At 45.2% G+C, this 19365-nt stretch overlaps 1 protein-coding gene across 1 annotated transcript; it reads left to right on the top strand.

Annotated features, from left to right (window-relative positions):
- Window positions 1-313: 313 nt before the first annotated feature.
- Window positions 314-5520, top strand: LOC111528853 (transmembrane protein 14C-like; the record flags this gene model as incomplete). The annotated part of the gene is made up of 3 exons (XM_026452710.1): window positions 314-435; window positions 3020-3107; window positions 5002-5520. Coding segments are annotated over 3 exons (262 nt in total), but the record flags the coding sequence as incomplete, so codon positions are not given.
- Window positions 5521-19365: the final 13845 nt, after the last annotated feature.

The following is a 19365-nucleotide window of genomic DNA, read 5'->3' as shown; positions in this document are numbered from 1 at the left end:
TTCCAGCCCTTCACGATTGATCAGGCCTGTTTAGAAAGAAGGCCTAGCCATAGTTCCATCTAAGGAGGGAAGATGGCCTTCTTTCCTTTCCTTAGATGGAAGTGCCCTGCCTGTTAGAGGAGAGAAAAATGGGGTGGGAAGACCCTGACTTCTCTGAGAAGAGAGCACACTCCCCGAAACATCTTCCTGCTTGAGTCCACCTTGGCCATGAGCTGTGTTGAGAATTCTCTGTGCTATTCTCCTTTGTAGGGATGGCGGTCTGGTGGATTCCGTTAGTGAAATAAGTTTCACTATTTCATGTTAAAAATGCGAGCTGTGTTTGCTTCCCTTTAGGCAGCGTGCCGTCCCTGGCTGCGGGACTGCTCTTCGGCAGCCTAGCCGGCCTGGGTGCTTACCAGCTGTCTCAGGATCCAAAGAACGTTTGGCTTTTCCTAGGTATGTCTGCTTCAGCGTCTCCTTAGGGCAGCTGTGTATCCAGAATACTCTTTTCCAAATGACCCTGGTTTGCTGGGATGGGGTGAGGTCTTCACACTTAACTTATGACAGTTTCACTTCTTCTACCAAGTCCTCAGAAAGTTTTAAAATGAGGGTGCAGAGGCGGGATTTGTGCTGGTTTTTGTTTATCTTTTATGTACAGAACATGGAAGGATTTCCATACCTCGTGAATGTATTTACCCAGTAGCATTAAACTTCTATAAGGTAAATGTGTCAGCCGTTGAAGTTGCCCATGGAAGATCACTGGCCTCAGCATCCCTAAGACATCACACATCTGGGTTAGGTTTGCATCCGAGTTGCAATTTCTCCATTTGAAAATCACCTCTTTAGCAGTAATCCCAGCACTTTGGGAGGCCGAGGTGAGCAGATCACAAAGTGAGGAGTTCAAGACCAGCTTGCCGAACATGGTGAAACTCCATCTCTACTAAAAATACAAAAATTAGCTGGATATGCTGGCAGGCGCCTGTAGTCCCAGCTACTTGGGAGGCTGAGGCAGGAGAATCGCTTGAACCTGTGAGGCAGAGATTGCAGTGAGCTGAGATCACGCCACTGCACTCCAGCCTGGGAGACAGAGCAAGACTCGGTGTCAAAAAACAAAAAACATGAGCATAGAAGCAGAACTGGAAATGTACCCTGTGAGCGGCATGGACAGTGAGTGGGGTGGGGGACCGAGGAGTCCTTATCAGGGTGGCTTTCAGCACATTTCTGTGGGGCTCCACCCATGTGTCAGACGCTGCTAGGAGTGTGGGTTCCTCACTGTCTCCACAAACCCCGGGTGAGAATGAGTGCCATGTGGGAGGGAGAAGCCGTGTGATCTGTACACATCAGCCGGGTTGGGAAGGGAGGTCAGTGATGGCTCATGGGGTGTGCTGGGGAAGGAGGTGCGTCCAGGTCCCCGCTCTGCCTAACAGCTCCCTCCCTCATGCTCCAAAATGACTTTCAGCCTGCATTTTCCCTTTCTGTGATTGTACTCCACTCAGCAAATGACCTCATGCCTATTGTATAGAAAAAACAGCAGCCATCAGGTGGGGACTCCCCAGAGCCTTTAATCTCCAAGCCTCACCTTGTCCTGTTTTCCCTCCTGTCCAACACCAGTGTCCTCCTCTGGGCTTTGGGTGTCTTCTCCCTGACCTTCTCCAGACCTTTACACCGGCAAGGATCCTGTCTTGTATTTGTGGTCCTCCTTTTAGGTGGGTCCACCCGTTGATATTCAGTTGTACTTGTCTCCTTCCCCTTCATAAACTTCCCTTTTTTTGAGACAGAGTCTCACTGTATTGCCCAGGCCAGAGTGTAGTGGCGCGGTCTTGGCTCACTGCAACCTCCACCTACCCGGTTCAAGCAATTCTCCGGTCTCGGCGTTCCGGGTAGCTGGGATTCAGGCGTCCGCCAACAAGCCCGGCTGATTTTTCTGTTTTTAGTAGAGACAGGAGTTTCACCATGTTGTCCAGGCTGGTCTGTAACTTCTGACTTCAGGTTTGGGAGGCTGAGGAGGGTGGATTGCCTGAGCTCAGGAGTTCGAGACCACCATGGGCAACATGGTGAAACCGGGTCTTTAATAAAATAAAATAAGGTTAGCCAGATATGGTGGCGGGCGCCTGTGGTCTGAGCTACTCGGGAGGCTGAGACTTGAGAATGGCTTGATCCCGGCAGTTGCAGGTTGCAGTGAGCCAAGATCACACCACTGCACTCTAGCCTGGGCGACAGAGCGAGAATCTGTCTCAAAAACAACCAGAAAATGCGACTCTGTTCATGTGTCCTTCTGCTTAGTAGCCTTTAACGGCTTCTCATTGCTCTTAGGATGAAAACCCAATCCCTAGTATGGCCTTCAAGGCTCCATGTGGCCTGGCCCCTCTTACTTGACTTCTGTGCCACACTGGCCTGTTAAGGTGAATGCGCCATGCTCCCTGTCACCACAGGGCCTCTGCATATACTGTCCCCTCTGCCTGGAATAGGCCTTCCCACCTTCAGCTCATTAATTCCTGCCGTAATTTCAGATCTCAGCCAATCTTCACTTTTTTGGCTAAGCCTTTTTATTTGTGTGAGTCTCTAAAGTCTGTCCCATCAGACCTGAAGCACTGTAAAAGGGCAGAGACAGTTACGATTACCTTTGTATTCTCCAGCACCTAGCACAGCGCTTGACATGTAGTAGGTGCTTTGACAGTTACCCAGTGGGAACTGCGTGCAGGGTAGAGGAAATAGCGTCTGCGGGGCATGAGAAACAGCAGCATTTTGGAGAAAACTAACACATTGATGGCTAAAGTGTGGGTTTTGCAGAAGACAAGTGGTAAGAGATGAGGCTGGAAGGGCAGGCAGGGCCCAGGCTGTGTAGGGCCCTATTTGGCCAGTATTGGTACTTGGACCCATAGGATGTGGGCAGCCAGTAATCTCCCCCCACTTGGTGAAGGAGGAATAAGCATAGGGTGAGGTGTGAGCCTTGAGAGATGGGTGGGGCTTGGCCCACTTCTGATTCCCCTGCGTAGAAGATGTAATGAGTTTTAACCCTTCTTTATATTTTTTTCATCAGCTACATCTGGTACCTTGGCTGGCATTATGGGAATGAGATTCTACAACTCTGGAAAATTCATGCCTGCAGGTTTAATTGCAGGTGCCAGGTACTTTCATTTGTTACTCTTCTTTACCATGTAGAGTTCAGTTTATTCCCCAGGATACTTTATGCATTCAAAACCTAACTTGTTTCAGGATATCTGATGCTATGCATCAACTGACATTTGATACATACACTAATAGGAAATGTTTCAAAAACAATAGCTGGTTTAATGTCAAAATGGCATGAGTATGTCCATTCACTGTGGAAATGGGTTTGTTCTCATGTTTGCTTTCCGGTCCATCCTAGCTCCTCCCTATATGGTGGCAGAAGTTTTCCTGCAAAGCCATGACTGCAGCCTTTTGTGTGACTTGCATGGAAGATGCGGGGGTCCCATATTTCTTAGATGTGTAGATGTCTTTTACAGAAAATTTTGCCAAAAGGGAATTTTGATTGAATCCTCTTTTCTAATTTTTTTTTTTTTTTGAGACAGAGTATCGCTCTGTCACCCAGGATGGAGTGCAATGGTGTGATCTCTGCTCACTGCAATCACCGTCCGTCTCCCGGGTTCAAGTGATTCTCATGCCTCAGCCTCTGGAGTAGCTGGGATTACAGGCATGCACCACCACACCTGGCTCATTTTTGTTGTTTTGGTAGAGACGGTGTTTCACCACGTTAGCCAGGCTGGTCTTGAACTCCTGATCTCATGATCCACCCACCTCAGCCCCCCAAAATGCTGGGATTACAGGCGTGACCCACTGCACCCGGCCCTGTTTTCTAATTTTGATTATAAAACCTAAACCAAATTGTGGCTTTTAAAAAATTTAGTTGTGGCCAAGCATAGTGGCTCACGCCTGTAATCCCAGTACTTTGGGAGGCTGAGGCTGGCGGATCACCTGAGGTCAGGGGTTCAAGACCATCCTGGCCAACATGGTGAAACCCCATCTCTATGAAAACTACAAAAATTAGCCGGGTGTGGTAGTGGGCACTTGTAATCCCAGCTACTCGGGAGGCTGAAGCAGGGAGAATTGCTTGAACCTGGGAAGTGGAGATTACAGTGAGCTGAGATCATGCCACTGCACTCCAGCCTGGGGGACAGAGCAAGAGTCCATCTCAAAAAAAAAAAAAAATTTAGTTGTAGGCCAGGTTTAGTGGCTCACGCCTATAATCCCAGTACTTTGGGAGGCCAGAGCGGCCAGATCACTTGAGGTCAGGAATTCAAGACCAGTCTGCCCACATGGTGAAACCCCATCTCTATGAAAAAATACAAAAATAAGCCCGGCGTGATGTTGCACGCCTGTAATCCCAGCTACTTGGGACACTGAGTCAGGAAAATTGCTTGAACCTGGGAGGCAGAGGTTGCAGTGAGCCGAAATTGTGCCACTGAACTCCAGCCTGGGCAACAGAGGTGAGTGAGACTCCGTATCAAAAGAAAAAAAAAAATTTAACCTTCTTAAAAACAAAAAGTTTAGTTGTTAAGTATTATAAAAACATCCTGAAGGCAGGGGCATTTTTTAAAATCTGTTTTGGAGAAAGATTGCATACTCCGCTCTGATCATAGTTGTGACGCTACCAGTATAATGTTACACCTGAAGTAAGAGAGTCAGTGTGGAGCAAGGTCTAGAGCAGTAAACTGAGAGGCTGGAGATTCGACCATTAATCAGATCCATGATGGTGGGGCGGCCTTGCTCTTGCCTCCATTTCTTCATCTGTTCAAATTATTGGCAGTTGGATTAGGATCCAGCTCATGTGTGCTATTTTAAGACCTCAGTGTGAGACTGTCCCTTGGCTTGCTTTTTCTCTGGTTCCTCCAGGGATGGAAATTTTACCTCTGACCACTCTTGCCTTAGTACCTCCTCCCGCATGCAGTTGTGAGGAACCTGCAGAGTTTAGTTCCTTAAAAACATAGTTGCCTGTTCTGTCCTTTACCTGACGTTTTCTATCTTGTTTCTTTTAAACAGTTTGCTGATGGCCGCCAAAGTTGGAGTTAATATGTTCAACAGACCCCATTAGCAGAAGTCATGTTCCAGCTTGCACTGATGAAGGATTAAAAATCTGCATCTTCCACTGTTTTCAATGTATTAAGAGAAATAAGTGCAGCATTTTTGCATCTGACATTTTACCTAAAAAAAAAAAGACACCAACCTTGGCGGAGGGGTGGAAAATCAGTTGTTACCATTATAACCCTACAGAGGTTATAATGAGGATGGAACATGAGCTTATGGAGACCCTCATAGAGATCGATTCTTGTGTATCGATGTTATCTCTTCTTTCTGTATCTGCAGGTAAATCTCAAGAGTAAAATGTTAGGTGTCAACTGTGAGGGCCCTGAAACCTCATTCCGTGCTCTGAGGAACAGTGTGAAAAAATCTCTTATGAGATTTAGAATATCTGTTCTTTTGTTCATCTTAGATTACAGACTGAATTTGAAATTATGTTAAGTGAAATATCAATGAAAATAAAGTTTACTATAAATAATATTTCCTATGGTGTCTTCATTGCCAGAGCTGTCTAGTTCATAGAATGAGATGTTGCTAGCAGCAAGATATAGAAACTTGAAAGTATTTTGTTAATATTTAGAAATTACTTATTTTGAATAACTTAAGGACCAAGGAAAGTTATTTGATTGTACATTGCATTGAAGCTTGTTTCAAAAATGACCTCTGAGGATTTTTTGTTTTTCAATAGACAAGGTCTTTCTCTGTCACCTGTGGAGAGCAGTGGTGGTGCAATCATATGTCACTGTAACCTCAAACTCTTGGGTTCAGTCCTCCCACCTCAGCCTCCTGAATAGCTGGTACTACTGGTGCATACCACCTCACCCGGCTAATGTATTTTAATTTTTTTTAGAGATGGGGTCTTGCTCTGTTGCCCAGGCTGGTCTCAAACTCCTGGTCTCAAGTGATCCTCTCGCCTTGGCCTCCCAAAATGTACTGAAGTAATAAGCATGACCTACTGTACCTGGCCACTGAGGTTTTCTTCTTTCTTCTTTCTTTTTTTTTGAGATGGAGTTTTGCTCTTATTGCCCAGGTTGGAGTGCAATGCCACAATCTTGGCTCACCGCAACCTCTGCCTTCCAGGTTCAAGCAATTCTCCTGCCTCAGATTCATGGGTACCTGGAATTACAGGCATGCGCCACCAGGGCCAGCTAATTGTATTTTTAGTAGAGATGGGGTTTCTCCATGTTGGTCGACCTGGTCTCAAACTGTTGACCTCAAGTGATCTGCCTGCCTCGGCCTCCCAAAGTGCCGGGATTACAGGTGTGAGCCACCATGCCTGGCGGCCACTGAGGATTTCTAAGGTTAGGACTGTGGGCCGGGCATGGTGGCTAACTCCTGTAATCCCAACACTTTGGGAAGCCGAGGCAGGCAGGTCACAAGGTCAGGAGTTCGAGACCAGCATGGCCAAAATGCTGAAACCCCACCTCTACTAAAAATACAAAAATTAGCCAGGTGTGGTGGCGGGCGCCTGTAGTCCCAGCTACTCGAGAGGCTGAGGCCGGAGAATCCGGAGAATCACTTGAACCCAGGAGGCGGAGGTTGCGGTGAGCCAAGACCGTGCCACTGCACTCCGGCCTGGGCGACAAGACTCCGTCTCAAAAAAAAAAAAAAAAAGAAAAAGAGGACTGTGTAGCAAAATTAAAAGGTGATGTTGTTGTTGTTGTTAATTAGTTCATACATAAATGTGAAACTAGAATACCCATCTAGAGCTTGAATCAGCTAGTTTGGTGTCTCCGTTGGACACATTCACTGGATACTGGTACTGTTTCAACATGAAGAATTAACTCAATCTGCTACCCCTTGCTTTAGTTTTCATTCCCTCTTTAAAAAGGAAAACATACTTAACTACTGTTCTCTACCCTGTTACTGCTTTAGAGTATAGTTCAGACACTGTATGTGTTTGCCCAAGCCCCTTGAAAGTGGTCCTAGTTTTCCATCTATTTTTATAGGACTCTGGACAATTGAGGGCACTTGTGTTGCAGTGGTAGAGGCATCAGAAGGCCATAGACCATCCAAACCTACCAGCCTCCCAGGCTTCCATAGCTAAGAGTTTGAATCACGGTGTTGGCCCTGTTTTCATCTATCATGGAGTGTTTCCAAAGGCCCCCCTTTTCTGCCACTTTCAATCCTAGAGGAGCACCTGAATCCTGAATGACAAGGTTCCCTGAAGGTGGGAATTAGTTTAGGTGCCAAGTAGATCCCTGTGTGACTATTTGGTCCTCAGCAACCAGCCTGGAAAATTCTAAGGCTGCCCACAGATGAGAGGCAGGAGGTCTTCATGGCCCTTGCCAAGTCCCCTCGTCCCTGCTTCTCTGCAAAGGTCCCGGAGTATTTACTGCTAAGGGTTGTGCTGGGTCCTAACAGTGCAAGGAACAAGCCATGGTGCTTGCTCTTCTGGAGTCTAGTGGAGGAGGCGGACGTCTAAACAAAGGCAGTGCAGACATAAGTGTATAATGGAGGTAGATCCCTATTACTGTGGGGGCACATGGAGGGGAGTGGGCATTTCTGTTTAGGGAGTCAAGGTAGGCTTCACAAAGGAACCAAGAGTTAAACTGGGTCTTGTCAGTTGATTCACAAGTCAGTTGATGTGAACTCCTTTTGTGAGTTGTCTGTGAGGATTTCATAGACAAGGACAGGGGCAAATGTGTCATGTAGATGGAGCAATACATACAGCGCCTCAAAGGCATGAAACTATGTACTACAACTGGGTTCAACCCTTCCCTTAGGGATCTAATTCTTTTTAATGGCTTTTAAGTTGTATGGATGTTTACTATTTACCATTCCCCTACTCATAGAAATATGTCTTATTTAATGCCTTTGATAGCTGGGCACGGTGGCTCATATCTGTAATCCCTGCACTTTGGGAGGCCGAGGTGTGTAGATCACGAGGTCAAGAGATGGAGACCATCCTGGCCGATATGGTGAAACCTGTCTCTACCAAAAATACAAAAATTAGCTGGGCGTGGTGGTGGGCACCTGTAGTCACAGCTACTCAGGAAGCTGAGGCAGGAGAGTCGCTTGAACCTGGGAGGCCGAGGTTGCAGTGAGCTGAAATCACACCACTGCACTCCAGCCCAGGTGACAGAGCAAGACTCTGTCTCAAAAACAAAAACAAAAAACAAAAACAGCCGGGCACAGTGGCTCACGCCTGTAATCCCAGCACTTTGGGTGGCTGAGGAGGGCAGATCACAAGGTCAGGAGATCCAGATCATCCTGGCTAATATGGTGAAACCCCATCTCTACTAAAAATACAAAAAATTAGCTGGGTGTCATGGCGGGCACCTGTAGTCCCAACTACTCGGGAGACTGAGGCAGGAGAATCGCTTGAACCTGGGAGGCCGAGGTTGCAGTGAGGGGAGATCATGCCAGCCACTGCACTTCAGCCTGAGTGAGACTCCGTCACAAAAAAAAAAAAAAAAAAAAGGGTGGTGTACCAAGGAATATCTTTGGAAATCCCCATGAACTTGTGCAAAGGAATCTGTAGGTTCCATTTCTAAACACTGAGTCAGAGCATCTCAGCAGTTACAATTGTGATTGCCCTCAGAAGAAAATGCACCAATTTACCCTCCTTCCAGTGATGGCTAACTTTGTGGAATTGGACGTTTTAAAAATTTTTGACACATGAAGCTAGGAGTCTGAAAACTTTTTCTGTAAAGGGCCATATATGAATATTTTAGGCTTCGCAGGCCATCTCTGTCCCAGCTGTTCACCTCTGCCTTTGTAGAATGAAAGCAGCCATAGCCAATAGGTAAACAAACGAGGGTGACTGTTCCAATATAACTGTACTTAGGAGCCTTGAAATCTGGATTTCATATAATTTCTACATATTACAAAATAGTAATCTTATTTTGATTTTCTTCAACCATTTAAAAATGCAAAACCGTTCTTAGCTTGCTGTCTGCACAAAAACAGGCAATGGACTAGAATTGACTCGCTGACCATAGTCATGCCACCTCCCGATCTACCCCCAAAATGTTATCTAATGGTTTCAGTGATTTAGTTATGAATTATTAAGCATCTTTCATACATTTATTGACCAGTTATATTTTTTCTGTGAGCTGCCTTTCATCCCTTTTGTCCATGTTTTTGTTTTTTTTTTATTTTTTAATTGAAAACACTGGATAGTCTGAGACTCTCTACATAGTATAAAAATGTGTTCCCTATCATATGTATTGAAAATATTTTTCTCTCACTTGTTATTTATGTCTTGATTTTATTTATTTATTTTTGCTGTTGTACAGAAAGTAAACATTTATGAAATCAAATTTATTATATTTTCTTTATGGCTTTCAGATTGAAACCACTATTGCAAATTTTTTTTTTTTTTTTTTTTGAGACAGAGTCTTGTTCTGTCACCCAGGCAGGAGTGCAGTGGCACGATCTTGGCTCATTGCAACCTCTGCCTCCTGGGTTCAAGAAATTCTTCTGCCTCAGTCTCCTGAGTAGCTGGGACTACAGGCACGTGCCACCACACCTGGCTAATTATTTGTATTTTTAGTAGAGATGGGGTTTCACCATGTTAGCCAGGATGGTCTCGATCTCCTGACCTTGTGATACACCCTCCTCGGTCTCCCAAAGTGCTGGGATTACAGGTGTGAGCCACTGCGCCCGGCCACCACTGCCAAATTATAACTGAGACAGTGGAAGAGATCTGACCTAACAAACGCCATCTTGCTTCTTCTACCCTCTAAGCTGTCCTTGTTCATTCTGGTGTGGGCTGAACTAACTGTGGGAAGAACTTAGTTTATAGTTTATTTATTTTTTTTCTGAGCTGGAGTCGTACTCCATTGCCTAGGCTGGAGTGTAGTGGCATGATCTCAGTTCACTGCAACCTCTGCATCCTGGGTTCAAGGGATTCGTCTGCTTCAGCCTCCCAGGTAGCTGGGATTACAGGCACATGCCACCATGCCTGGTTAATTTTGTATTTTTAATAAAGACAGGGGTTTCCAAACACCACATGTTCTCACTCATAGGTGGGAATTGAACAATGAGAACACTTGGACACAGGAAGGGGAACATCACACACCACGGCCTGTTGTGGGGTGGGGGGAGTGGGGAGGGATAGCATTAGGAGATATACCTAATGTAAATGACGAGTTAATGGGTGCAGCACACCAACATGGCACATGTATACATATGTAACAACCTGCACGTTGTGCACATGTACCCTAGAACATAAAGTATAAAAAAAAATAAAGACGGGGATTTCACCATGTTAGCCAGGCTTGTCTTGAACTCTTGACCTCAAGTGATCTACCTGCCTCGGCCTCCCAAAGTGATGGGATTACAGGCGTGAGCCACCACACCTGGCCTGAAATTATCTTATTTTCTTTCAACACTTTCATAGTTTTATCTTTTAGGTTTCTATTTTTAAAATTTATTAATTCACAAATAATTGTCCACATTATGGGGTACGATGTGATGTTTTAATCTCTGTATACATTATAGAAAGATTCAATCAAGCTAAGCTATCATATTACCACATTACTGTTTCTGTGTGGTGAGAGCATTTCTATTTTTAATGCTACTTTAGAATTTATTTTTGTGTGTGATGGTGCAAATGAGGGATCTGATTATTTTCTCCAAAATATAGCCATTACCTTAATATTGTTTATTGAAAAATATTAATTTCTCATTGCTTTGGAATGCCACTTTTACCATATGCTGAATTTCTGTATTTAGAATTGATTCTGTTCTAGCCTCTTCCAGGGATTTCTTTATTTTCTGTCCCAGTGCCAAATTGTATTAATCACTGTAGCTTTATACTATATATTGATATTTAGTTGGACAAGTCTGTTGTTGCTTTTCAGATTTTTCTTGACACAGTAACTTTACAAGATAAACTTAGAATTAGGCTTTTTGCTTGTTTGTTTGCTTTATCTTTTTTTTTTCTTTGTTTGTTAGAATTAGCTTTTCAATTTTTAAAATTTACTTTGGACTTTATTATGACACATTGATAGATAATGGAGGAGACTGAAAGCTTTAAAATATTTCCTCTTATCCAGGAACATTGTATGTTGCTTCATTTAATTCAGGTTTTCTTTGTTTGTTTGTTTGTTTTGAGACAGAGTCTTGCTCTGTTGCCCAGGCTGTAGTACAGTGGTGCGATCTTGGCTCACTGCAACCTCCGCCTCCTGGGTTCAAGTGATTCTCCTGCCTCAGTCTCCTGAGTAGCTAGGATTACAGGCGTGCACCACCATAGCCGGCTAGCTTTTGTTTTTGTATTTTTAGTAGAGATGGGGTTTCCCCATGTTGGCCAGGCTGGTCTTGAACTCCCAACCTTAGGTGATCCACCCGCCTTGGCCTCCCAAAGTGCTGGGATTACAGGTGTGAGCCACCGCACCCGGATTTTTTTTTTGTTTTTTGGTTTTTTTTTTGAGACAGTGTCTCACTCTGTCGCCCAGGCTAGAGTGCAGTGGCATGATCTCAGCTCACTGCAACTTTTGCCTCCCAGGTTCAAGCGGTTGTCCTTCCTCAGCCTCTCGAATAGCTGGGATTACAGGAGCCTGCCACCACATCTGACTAATTTTTGCATTTTTAGTAGAGGCAGCATTTTGCCATGTTGGCCAGGCTGGTCTTGAACTCCTGACCTCAGGTGATCTACCCACCTCAGCTGGCAAGTGGATTATAGGCATGAGCCACCACACCCGACAAGTTCAGGTTTTTAAAAAAATGTCCTAAAACAATATTTTAGAGCTTTATTCACATAGTACTTTACATTTTTAATAAGATCGTGGATTATTTTATAGTTCTGTGGTATTTTGAATTTTTTGTATTTTGTAGTATTTTATTTTTGTTATTATGAATGGATACTTTTTCATGTATTTTCTAACTAGGTAACAATCTGAACAAAATGAATTCCTGACATTAATGTTACTGCTTCTGTCACCTCACTCAAGCATATTACTTGCTTTAGGTTTTTATTAGCTGCTCTTTATCTGATTCTATGGCTTTATGTTAAAGTTAGAAATAATAGGATGTTTGCTATCACTGGCAACATTCAATATGGTTCTAGAGAAATTAGACAAAACAATAAAAAAGATAATTTGAGAGGTATACATTAATAGTAGAAAATAACTTAAATATTTTTAGCAGCTGATAATTGTCTATCTGGAAAATCCACAACAAACAACTAAAAACCAATTGGAACTAATAGAGGTCTTTAAAGCAGCAAGAAACAAGATCAACACTAAAAACCAATAGCTTTCTGTCAGTAGCCATAATTCATTCTCTTCCATACTATTGCTATTATCCAAGTCCAACCCTTTCTATCTTTTACTTGGCTATTTAAATAATCTTCTGCAAGGAATACTTCTTTGCATGCTATGACCCTACAAGTCATTCTTTACCCAGCAGGCAGAGGCATATCTCAAGTATAATTAGACTCCTAGACTTAAAACTACTCAATGGTCCCTGACTACATTTATATTTCTCTTTTAGCTTTCTATAACATCCTGTTCTTTTTCTTAATAGCACCCATCATAATTTGCAAACATACATGTTTTTGTGTGTTTATTGAATATCTGCTTCTAGAATAAATGTTGTATAAAGGCAGGAAAAACAACATTTTTGTTACTACCATATATACTTACAATATAGTAGGGAATTTAGTAAGTCTTTGCTGAATACATTGATCAAATCTACTAGGTTTTGTTTGTTTGTTTGTTTGTTTTGAGTCAGAGTCTTGCTCTGTTACCCAGGCTGGGATGCAATGGCGCGATCTCGGCTCACTGCAACCTCCACCTCTCAGGTTCAAATGATTCTCATGTGTCAGCCTCCCAAGTAGCTGGGATTACAGGTGCCTGCCACCATGCCTGGCTAATGTTTGTATTTTTAGTAGAGATGGGGTTTCACCATGTTGGCCAGGCTGGTCTTGAATTCCTGACCTCAGGTGATCCGCCCGCCTCAGCCTCCCAAAGTGCTGGGATTACAGGCATGAGCCACTGCACCTGGCCATATTTACATCTTGTTTTCAGGTGTTTCTCCTTGTAGAGTTTTTTTTTTTTTGAGACGAACTCTCGCATTGTCGCCCGGGCTGTAGTGCAATGTCGCGATCTCGACTCACTGCAACTTCCGCCTCTCAGGTTCAAGCGAGTCTCCTGCCTCAGCCTCCTGAATAGCTGGGATTACAGGTACCTGTCACCATGCCTGGCTAATTTTTTGTATTTTTAGTAGAGTTGGGATTTTACTATGTTGGCCAGGTTGGTCTCAAACTCCTGACCTCATGATCTGCCCACTTAGGCTTCCCAAAGTGCTGGGATTACAGGCGTGAGCCACCGTGCCTGGCTAGAGTTTTTTTTTAGTGATTGCTCTAAGTATTAAATTATATATTCATAAACTATCATAGTCTACTACCATTGTTTTTTACAAGTTGAGTGAGCCATAGAAACTTTACCTCCTTTTACATCTCTTTATCCTCCCCAGCTTATAATATAAATTGTCTTAAATATTTTATATAATTTGGAATATTAGATAATATATTTTTTGCTTTTTTGTCACATATAATTTAGAAAACTCCAGAGGACAAGGAAGGCTTATTTTTTAAAAATTTTTTTGAGACGGAGTTTCACTCTTGTTGCCCAGGGTGGAGTGCAGTGGTGTGATCTCGGCTCACAGCAACCTCCACCTCCCAGGTTCAAGCGATTCTCCTGCCTCCACCTCCCCAGTAGCTGGGGTAACAGGCATGCGCCACCACGCACGGCTAATTTTGTATTTTAAGTAGAGACGGGGTTTCTCTTTTTTGCTCAGGCTAGTCTCGAACTCCCGACCGCAGGTGATCCGCCCGCCTCGGCCTCCCAAAGTGCTGGGATTATAGGCGTGAGCCACTGCGCCCAACCAAGGAAGGTTTATTATATTTACACAAGTTTTTGTTTATCATGTTCTTCGTTCCTAATGTTCCAGGGTTCTTTTTTTATTTAGAGAAATCCCTTTAGCCATTCTTTAGGGTAGATTTCCTGGTGTGAAGTTAAAATTTTCCTTCATCTGCGATTGTTGTTATTTTTCTCATATTCCTGAAAGATCCTTTACTGGATGGGATTCTGAGTTGATAGTTCTTTTCTTCAAGCACTCGCAAAATAGTGTGCCACTTCCTCTGGTCTCCATGTTTTGTAGCAAAAATTTTGCTGTCATTTGAATTGTTTTTCCCCTATAGATAAGGTATTTTTCTCTGGTTACTGTCAAGGTTTTTTTTTTTTTTTTTTTTTTTGTTTTTAGAAGTTCAATTTTGGTTTTGTTTGGCTAGGTTTTTTTGTTTATTTGTTTGTTTTTGTTTTTTTTTTTTTTTTTTGGAGACAGAGTCTGACTCTGTTGCCCAGGCTATAGAGTGTAGTGGTGCAGTCTGGGCTCATTGCAACCTCCACCTCCTGGGCTCAAGCATTCTCCTGCCTCAGCCTCCAGAGTAGCTGGGACTGCAGGCAAGCGCTGCCACACCTGGCTCATTTTTGTATTTTTAGTAGAGACGGGGTTTCACCGTTTTGGCCAGGCTGGTCTTGAACTCCTGACCTCAGGTGATACACCCATCTCGTCCTCCAAAAGCTCTGGGATTACAGGCATGAGCCACCGCGCCCAGCCTGGCCTGATTTTTTTTTTTTTTTTTTTTTTAATCCTTTTTGTGGGTTTGCTCTCCTTGAATCTGGCTTTCTGTCTCTTACCAAATTTGGAAAGTGTTCAGCCATTATTTCTTTGAGTCGTTTTTCTACCCTGCCCTTGTTCTCTTCTCTTTCTGGGATTCTGATGTGAAGAATATTAGATATTCTGTTATAGTCCTTCAGGTTTCTGGGGCTCTGCTCACTTTTTTTCCAGCCTCTTTTCTCTGTGTTGTTCAGATGGTATGAGATCTATTATTCTGTCTTCCATATAACTGGTTCTTTCTCTTCCTCCTCCATTCTGCTGTTTAAACCCCTCTACTGAGCATTTTATTTCAGTTATTGTATTTAATAGTTCCAAAATTTCCATCTGGTTTTTTTTTTTTTTTTTTTTTTTTTGGCTGAGACCTCTGTTTCTTTGCTGAGCCTTCTATTAGTACATTTGTTTCAAACATGTTCTTAGTTATTTTAAGTATTTTTATCATGGCTACTTCAAAATCTTTACTAGATAATAAGATCTCTATAATCTTGATGTTGACATTCATTGATTGTCTTTGGTTCTAGGTATAGTCATGTGTACTTAACAGCAGGGATATGTTCTGAGAGATGCATTGTTAGGCGTGTACATTGTGCAAACATCAGATTGTATTTACACAAACCTAGCTGGTAGAACCTACTACATACCTAGGCTATATAATAGAGCCTATTGCTCCTAGGCTGCAAACCTATACAGCAGGTTACTGTAGTGAATGCTGTAGACAATTGTAACACAATGGTAAGGGTTTTTTGTTTTGTTTTTTTGAGATGGAGTCTCGCTCTGTTGCCCAGGCTGGAGTGCAGTGGCAGGATCTTGGCTTTCTGCAGCCTCCACCTCCTGGGTTCCAGTGATTTTACTGCCTCAACCTCCCGTGTAGCTGGGATTACAGGCCCGTGCCACTACACCAAGCCAATTTTTGTATTTTCAGGAGAGATACCTGAACTCCTGACTTCAGGTAATCTGCGCACCTTGGCCTCCCAAAGTGCTGGGATTACAGGCATGAGCTACCGCGCCCGGCCAATGGTATTTGAATGTCTAAACATAATTAAGCATAGAAAAGGGACACTGAAAATATGGTTTTATAATCTTACCATACTCACATCATAAATGTGGTCTCTCATTGACCAAAAACATAGTTATGTGGCACATGACTGTATATTGGGTGATTTCTATTGAATTCTGGACACATTTGCATTGTTAGCAGACTCTGGCTCTTATTTTTTAAGACAGTCTCCGCCAGGTGCGGTGACTCACGCCTGTAATCCCACCACTGTGGGAGGCCGAGGCCAGCAGATCAGTCAGGAGATCAAGACCATCCTGGCTAACACAGTGAAACCCCACCTCCAGTAAAAATACAAAAAGTTAGCCAGGTGTGGTGGCGGGCTCCTGTAGTCCCAGCTACTCCAGAGGCTGAGGAAGGAAAATGGAAAGGCATGAACCCAGGGCGGAGCCCACAGTGAACCAATACCGTGCCCCTGCACTCCAGCCTGGGGAACAGAGCAGCGTTCCATCTCAAAAAAAAAAAAAAGAAAAAAGAAAAAGTGTCTGCCAGTTTGGAGTGCAGTGGTGTCATCTTGGCACACGGCAACCTCCGCCTCCTGGGTTCAAGCGATTCTCGCGCCTCAGCCTACCAAGTAACTGCAGTTACAGGTGCACACCACCACACCTGATTTTTGTATTTTTAGTAATGACGAAGTTTCACTGTATTTACCAGACTCGTTTGGAACCGACCTCAAATGATCCGCCTGCCTCAGCCTCCGAAAGTGCTGGGATAACACACGAGCCCAGCCTTCGGTTCTTATTTTTACCTTTTAGCAGATTTTCTCTGACATTGCTGGGGGAAAGGAAGAAGGATGCTACTGCCAGATAAAGTAGGTGACTTTTGGCAACACATTGTGTCCAAAATTGGTGGGCTCCAACCTCACTTAGAGAAAGAGGCTGCAGACCCTCACAGGGTCTGAGTGTTACAGTTCTTAAACATGGTGTGTCTGGAATTTGTTCCTTCAGACATTCAGAGGTTTACTGGAGCGTTTCTTTTCCGATAGGTTTAGTGATCTCACCAACAAAAGTGAAGCTGCAAACCTTCACAGTGAGTCTAACAGCTACTTAAAAATTGCACATCTGCAGTTTTTCCTCCTGGATGGGTTCGTGGTCTCAATGACTTCAAAAGAACTGCATACACTTCTACACTGACTGCACAGCTCTTAAAGGCAGCTTTAAAAACACAATGGACTGAGGGAGCAGCACCAGTAATTGTTCTAAAGAGTGAAAAAACATTTCCACTACACAAAACCTTAATCCCAAGAAGTTACCACTGCCTGCCGGGGCAGCCTGCTTTTATTCCCTTATCCGACCCCACCCACATCCTGCTGATTGGTCTATTTTACAGAGAGCTGATTGGTCCGTTTTGACAGAGTGCTGATTGGTGTGTTTATAATCCCTGAGCTAGACACAGAGTGCTACACATAAAAGTTCTCCAAGCCCCCACTAGATTAGCTAGATATAGAGTACCAATTGGTGCATTTACAAACCTTGAGCTAGACAGAGTACTGATTGGTGTATTTACAAACCCTGAGCTAGACAGAGTGCTGATTGGTGCGTTTACAATCCTTTAGAGCTAGACATAAAGGTTTTCCAAGTCTCCACTAGACTCAGCTCAGCTGGGTTCACCTAGTAGACTCTCAGCCCAGCTCCGTCAATCCCCAGCCGCGCGTACACTTCTCAGCCTTTGGGTTGTCGATAGAACCGGGCGCCACGAAGCCGGGGGCGGCACAGGAGCCCACCGTGCAGGAAAGGCTCGGACATGGCGGGCTGCAGGTCCCAAGCCCTGCCCTACGGGGAGGCGGCTGAGGCTCCGCAAGAATACGAACGCAGCGCATGCGGGCCGGCAGTGCTGAGGGACCTAAGTAACACCCGCAGCTGCTGGCCCGGGTGCTAGGCCCCTCACTGCCCTGGGCCTGTGGCGCCGGCCGCTCCGTGTGCCGGACCCGCCAAGCCCGCGCCCGCCGGAACCCGCGCTGGTCCGCGAGCGCCCGCGCGTCTTTGTCCACACCTCCCCGCAAGCAAAGGGAGGTGGCTCCGGCCTCGGCCAGCCCAGAGAGAGGCTCCCACGGTGCCGTGGCGGGCTGAAGGCCTCCTCGAGCGCTGCTGAGAGGTGACAGTGTGCTAACAGCCCTCACTCAGCGCCTCCGCAGCCTCGGCGTCCACTCTGGCGGCGCTTAAGGAGCCCTTCAGCCCGCCACGGCACTGTGGGAGGCCCCTCACTCTGCTTAGGGGAAGATGTGCAGGGGTAGCGTGGACGGGAATCGGGGCTGCTCGCGGGCCAGCGTGAGTTCCGGAGGGCGTGGGCTCGGCGGGCCCCGCACACTGAGCAGCCGGCCGGCCCAAGGCAATAAGGGGCTTAGCACCTGGGCCAGCAGCTGCGGAGGTTGCACCGGGTCCCTCAGCAATGCCGGCCCGTCGGCGCCACCGTCAAATTCTCGCCGGGCCTTAGCCGCCTCCCGGCGGGGCACGGCTTGGGACCTGCACCTCGCCATGTCTGACCTCCTCCGCGGTGGGCTCCTTCGCGGCCTGAGCCTCCCCAAAGGGCGCCGCTCCCTGCTCCCTAGCGCCGGTCCCATCCACAGCCCAAAGGCTAAGAAGTGCAGGCGCGGCTCGGGATTGGCGGGCAGCTCCGCCTACAAACCCGTTGCAGAATCCACTGGGTGAAGCCAGCTGGGCTCCTGAACTGGACGGGGAGTTGGAGAACTTTTATATCTAGCCGGAGGATTGTATGTGCACCAATCAGCACTCTGTGTCCCAATCAGCACTCTGTGTCTAGCTCAGGGTTTGTAAATACACCAATCAGTATTGTGTATCTAGCTAACCTAGTGGAGACTTGGAGAACTAGCGCTCTGTGACTCTGTCTAGCGCAAGGATTGTAAATACACCAATCAGCACTCTGTGTCTAGCTCAGGGTTTGTGAATACGCCAATTGGTACTCTGTATCTAGCTAACTCTGTATTTAGCTGATTAGCATTCTGTGACTCTGTCTAGTTCAAGGATTATAAACGCACCAATCAGCACTGTGTCAAAATGGACCAATCAGCGCTCTGTAAAATGGACCAATCAGCTCTCTGTAAAATAGACCAATCAGTAGGATGTGGGTGGGGTCAGATAAGGGAATAAAAGCAGGCTGCCTGGAATCAGCCGGTGGTAAACCAATTTACAGAGTGGAGGCTTTAATCTTTTGTTTTCTGTTATACATCTTGCTGTTGCTTATTTTTTGCGTCTATACTGCTTTTATGAGCTGTAGAATTCATTGTGAAGGTCTAGTAGATTTATTTCCTGAAGCTATTAAGACCACATATCCGCGGGAAATGAACGAACAATGAACGACTCCATATGCACTGTTCATAGAGCTGTAACACTTACCACGAAGGTTTGTAGGTTCACTCCTGACAGCAAGACTATTGACAACTCTCCAGAAAGAAGCTCAAGCCTGTAATCCCAGCACTTTGGGAGGCCGAGACGGGCGGATCACGGGCGGATCACGAGGTCAGGAGATCGAGACCATCTTGGCTAACACGGTGAAACCCCGTCTCTACTAAAAATACAAAAACTAGCCGGGCGAGGTGGCGGGCGCCTGTAGTCCCAGCTACTCGGGAGGCTGAGGCAGGAGAATGGCGTAAACCCAGGAGGCGGAGCTTGCAGTGAGCTGAGATC

The sequence above is a fragment of the Piliocolobus tephrosceles genome, unplaced genomic scaffold, assembly GCF_002776525.5.
Source record: "Piliocolobus tephrosceles isolate RC106 unplaced genomic scaffold, ASM277652v3 unscaffolded_39345, whole genome shotgun sequence".
In the NCBI taxonomy this organism is placed as follows: Eukaryota; Metazoa; Chordata; class Mammalia; order Primates; family Cercopithecidae; genus Piliocolobus; species Piliocolobus tephrosceles.
This window is presented reverse-complemented; position numbering and strand designations above follow the sequence as displayed.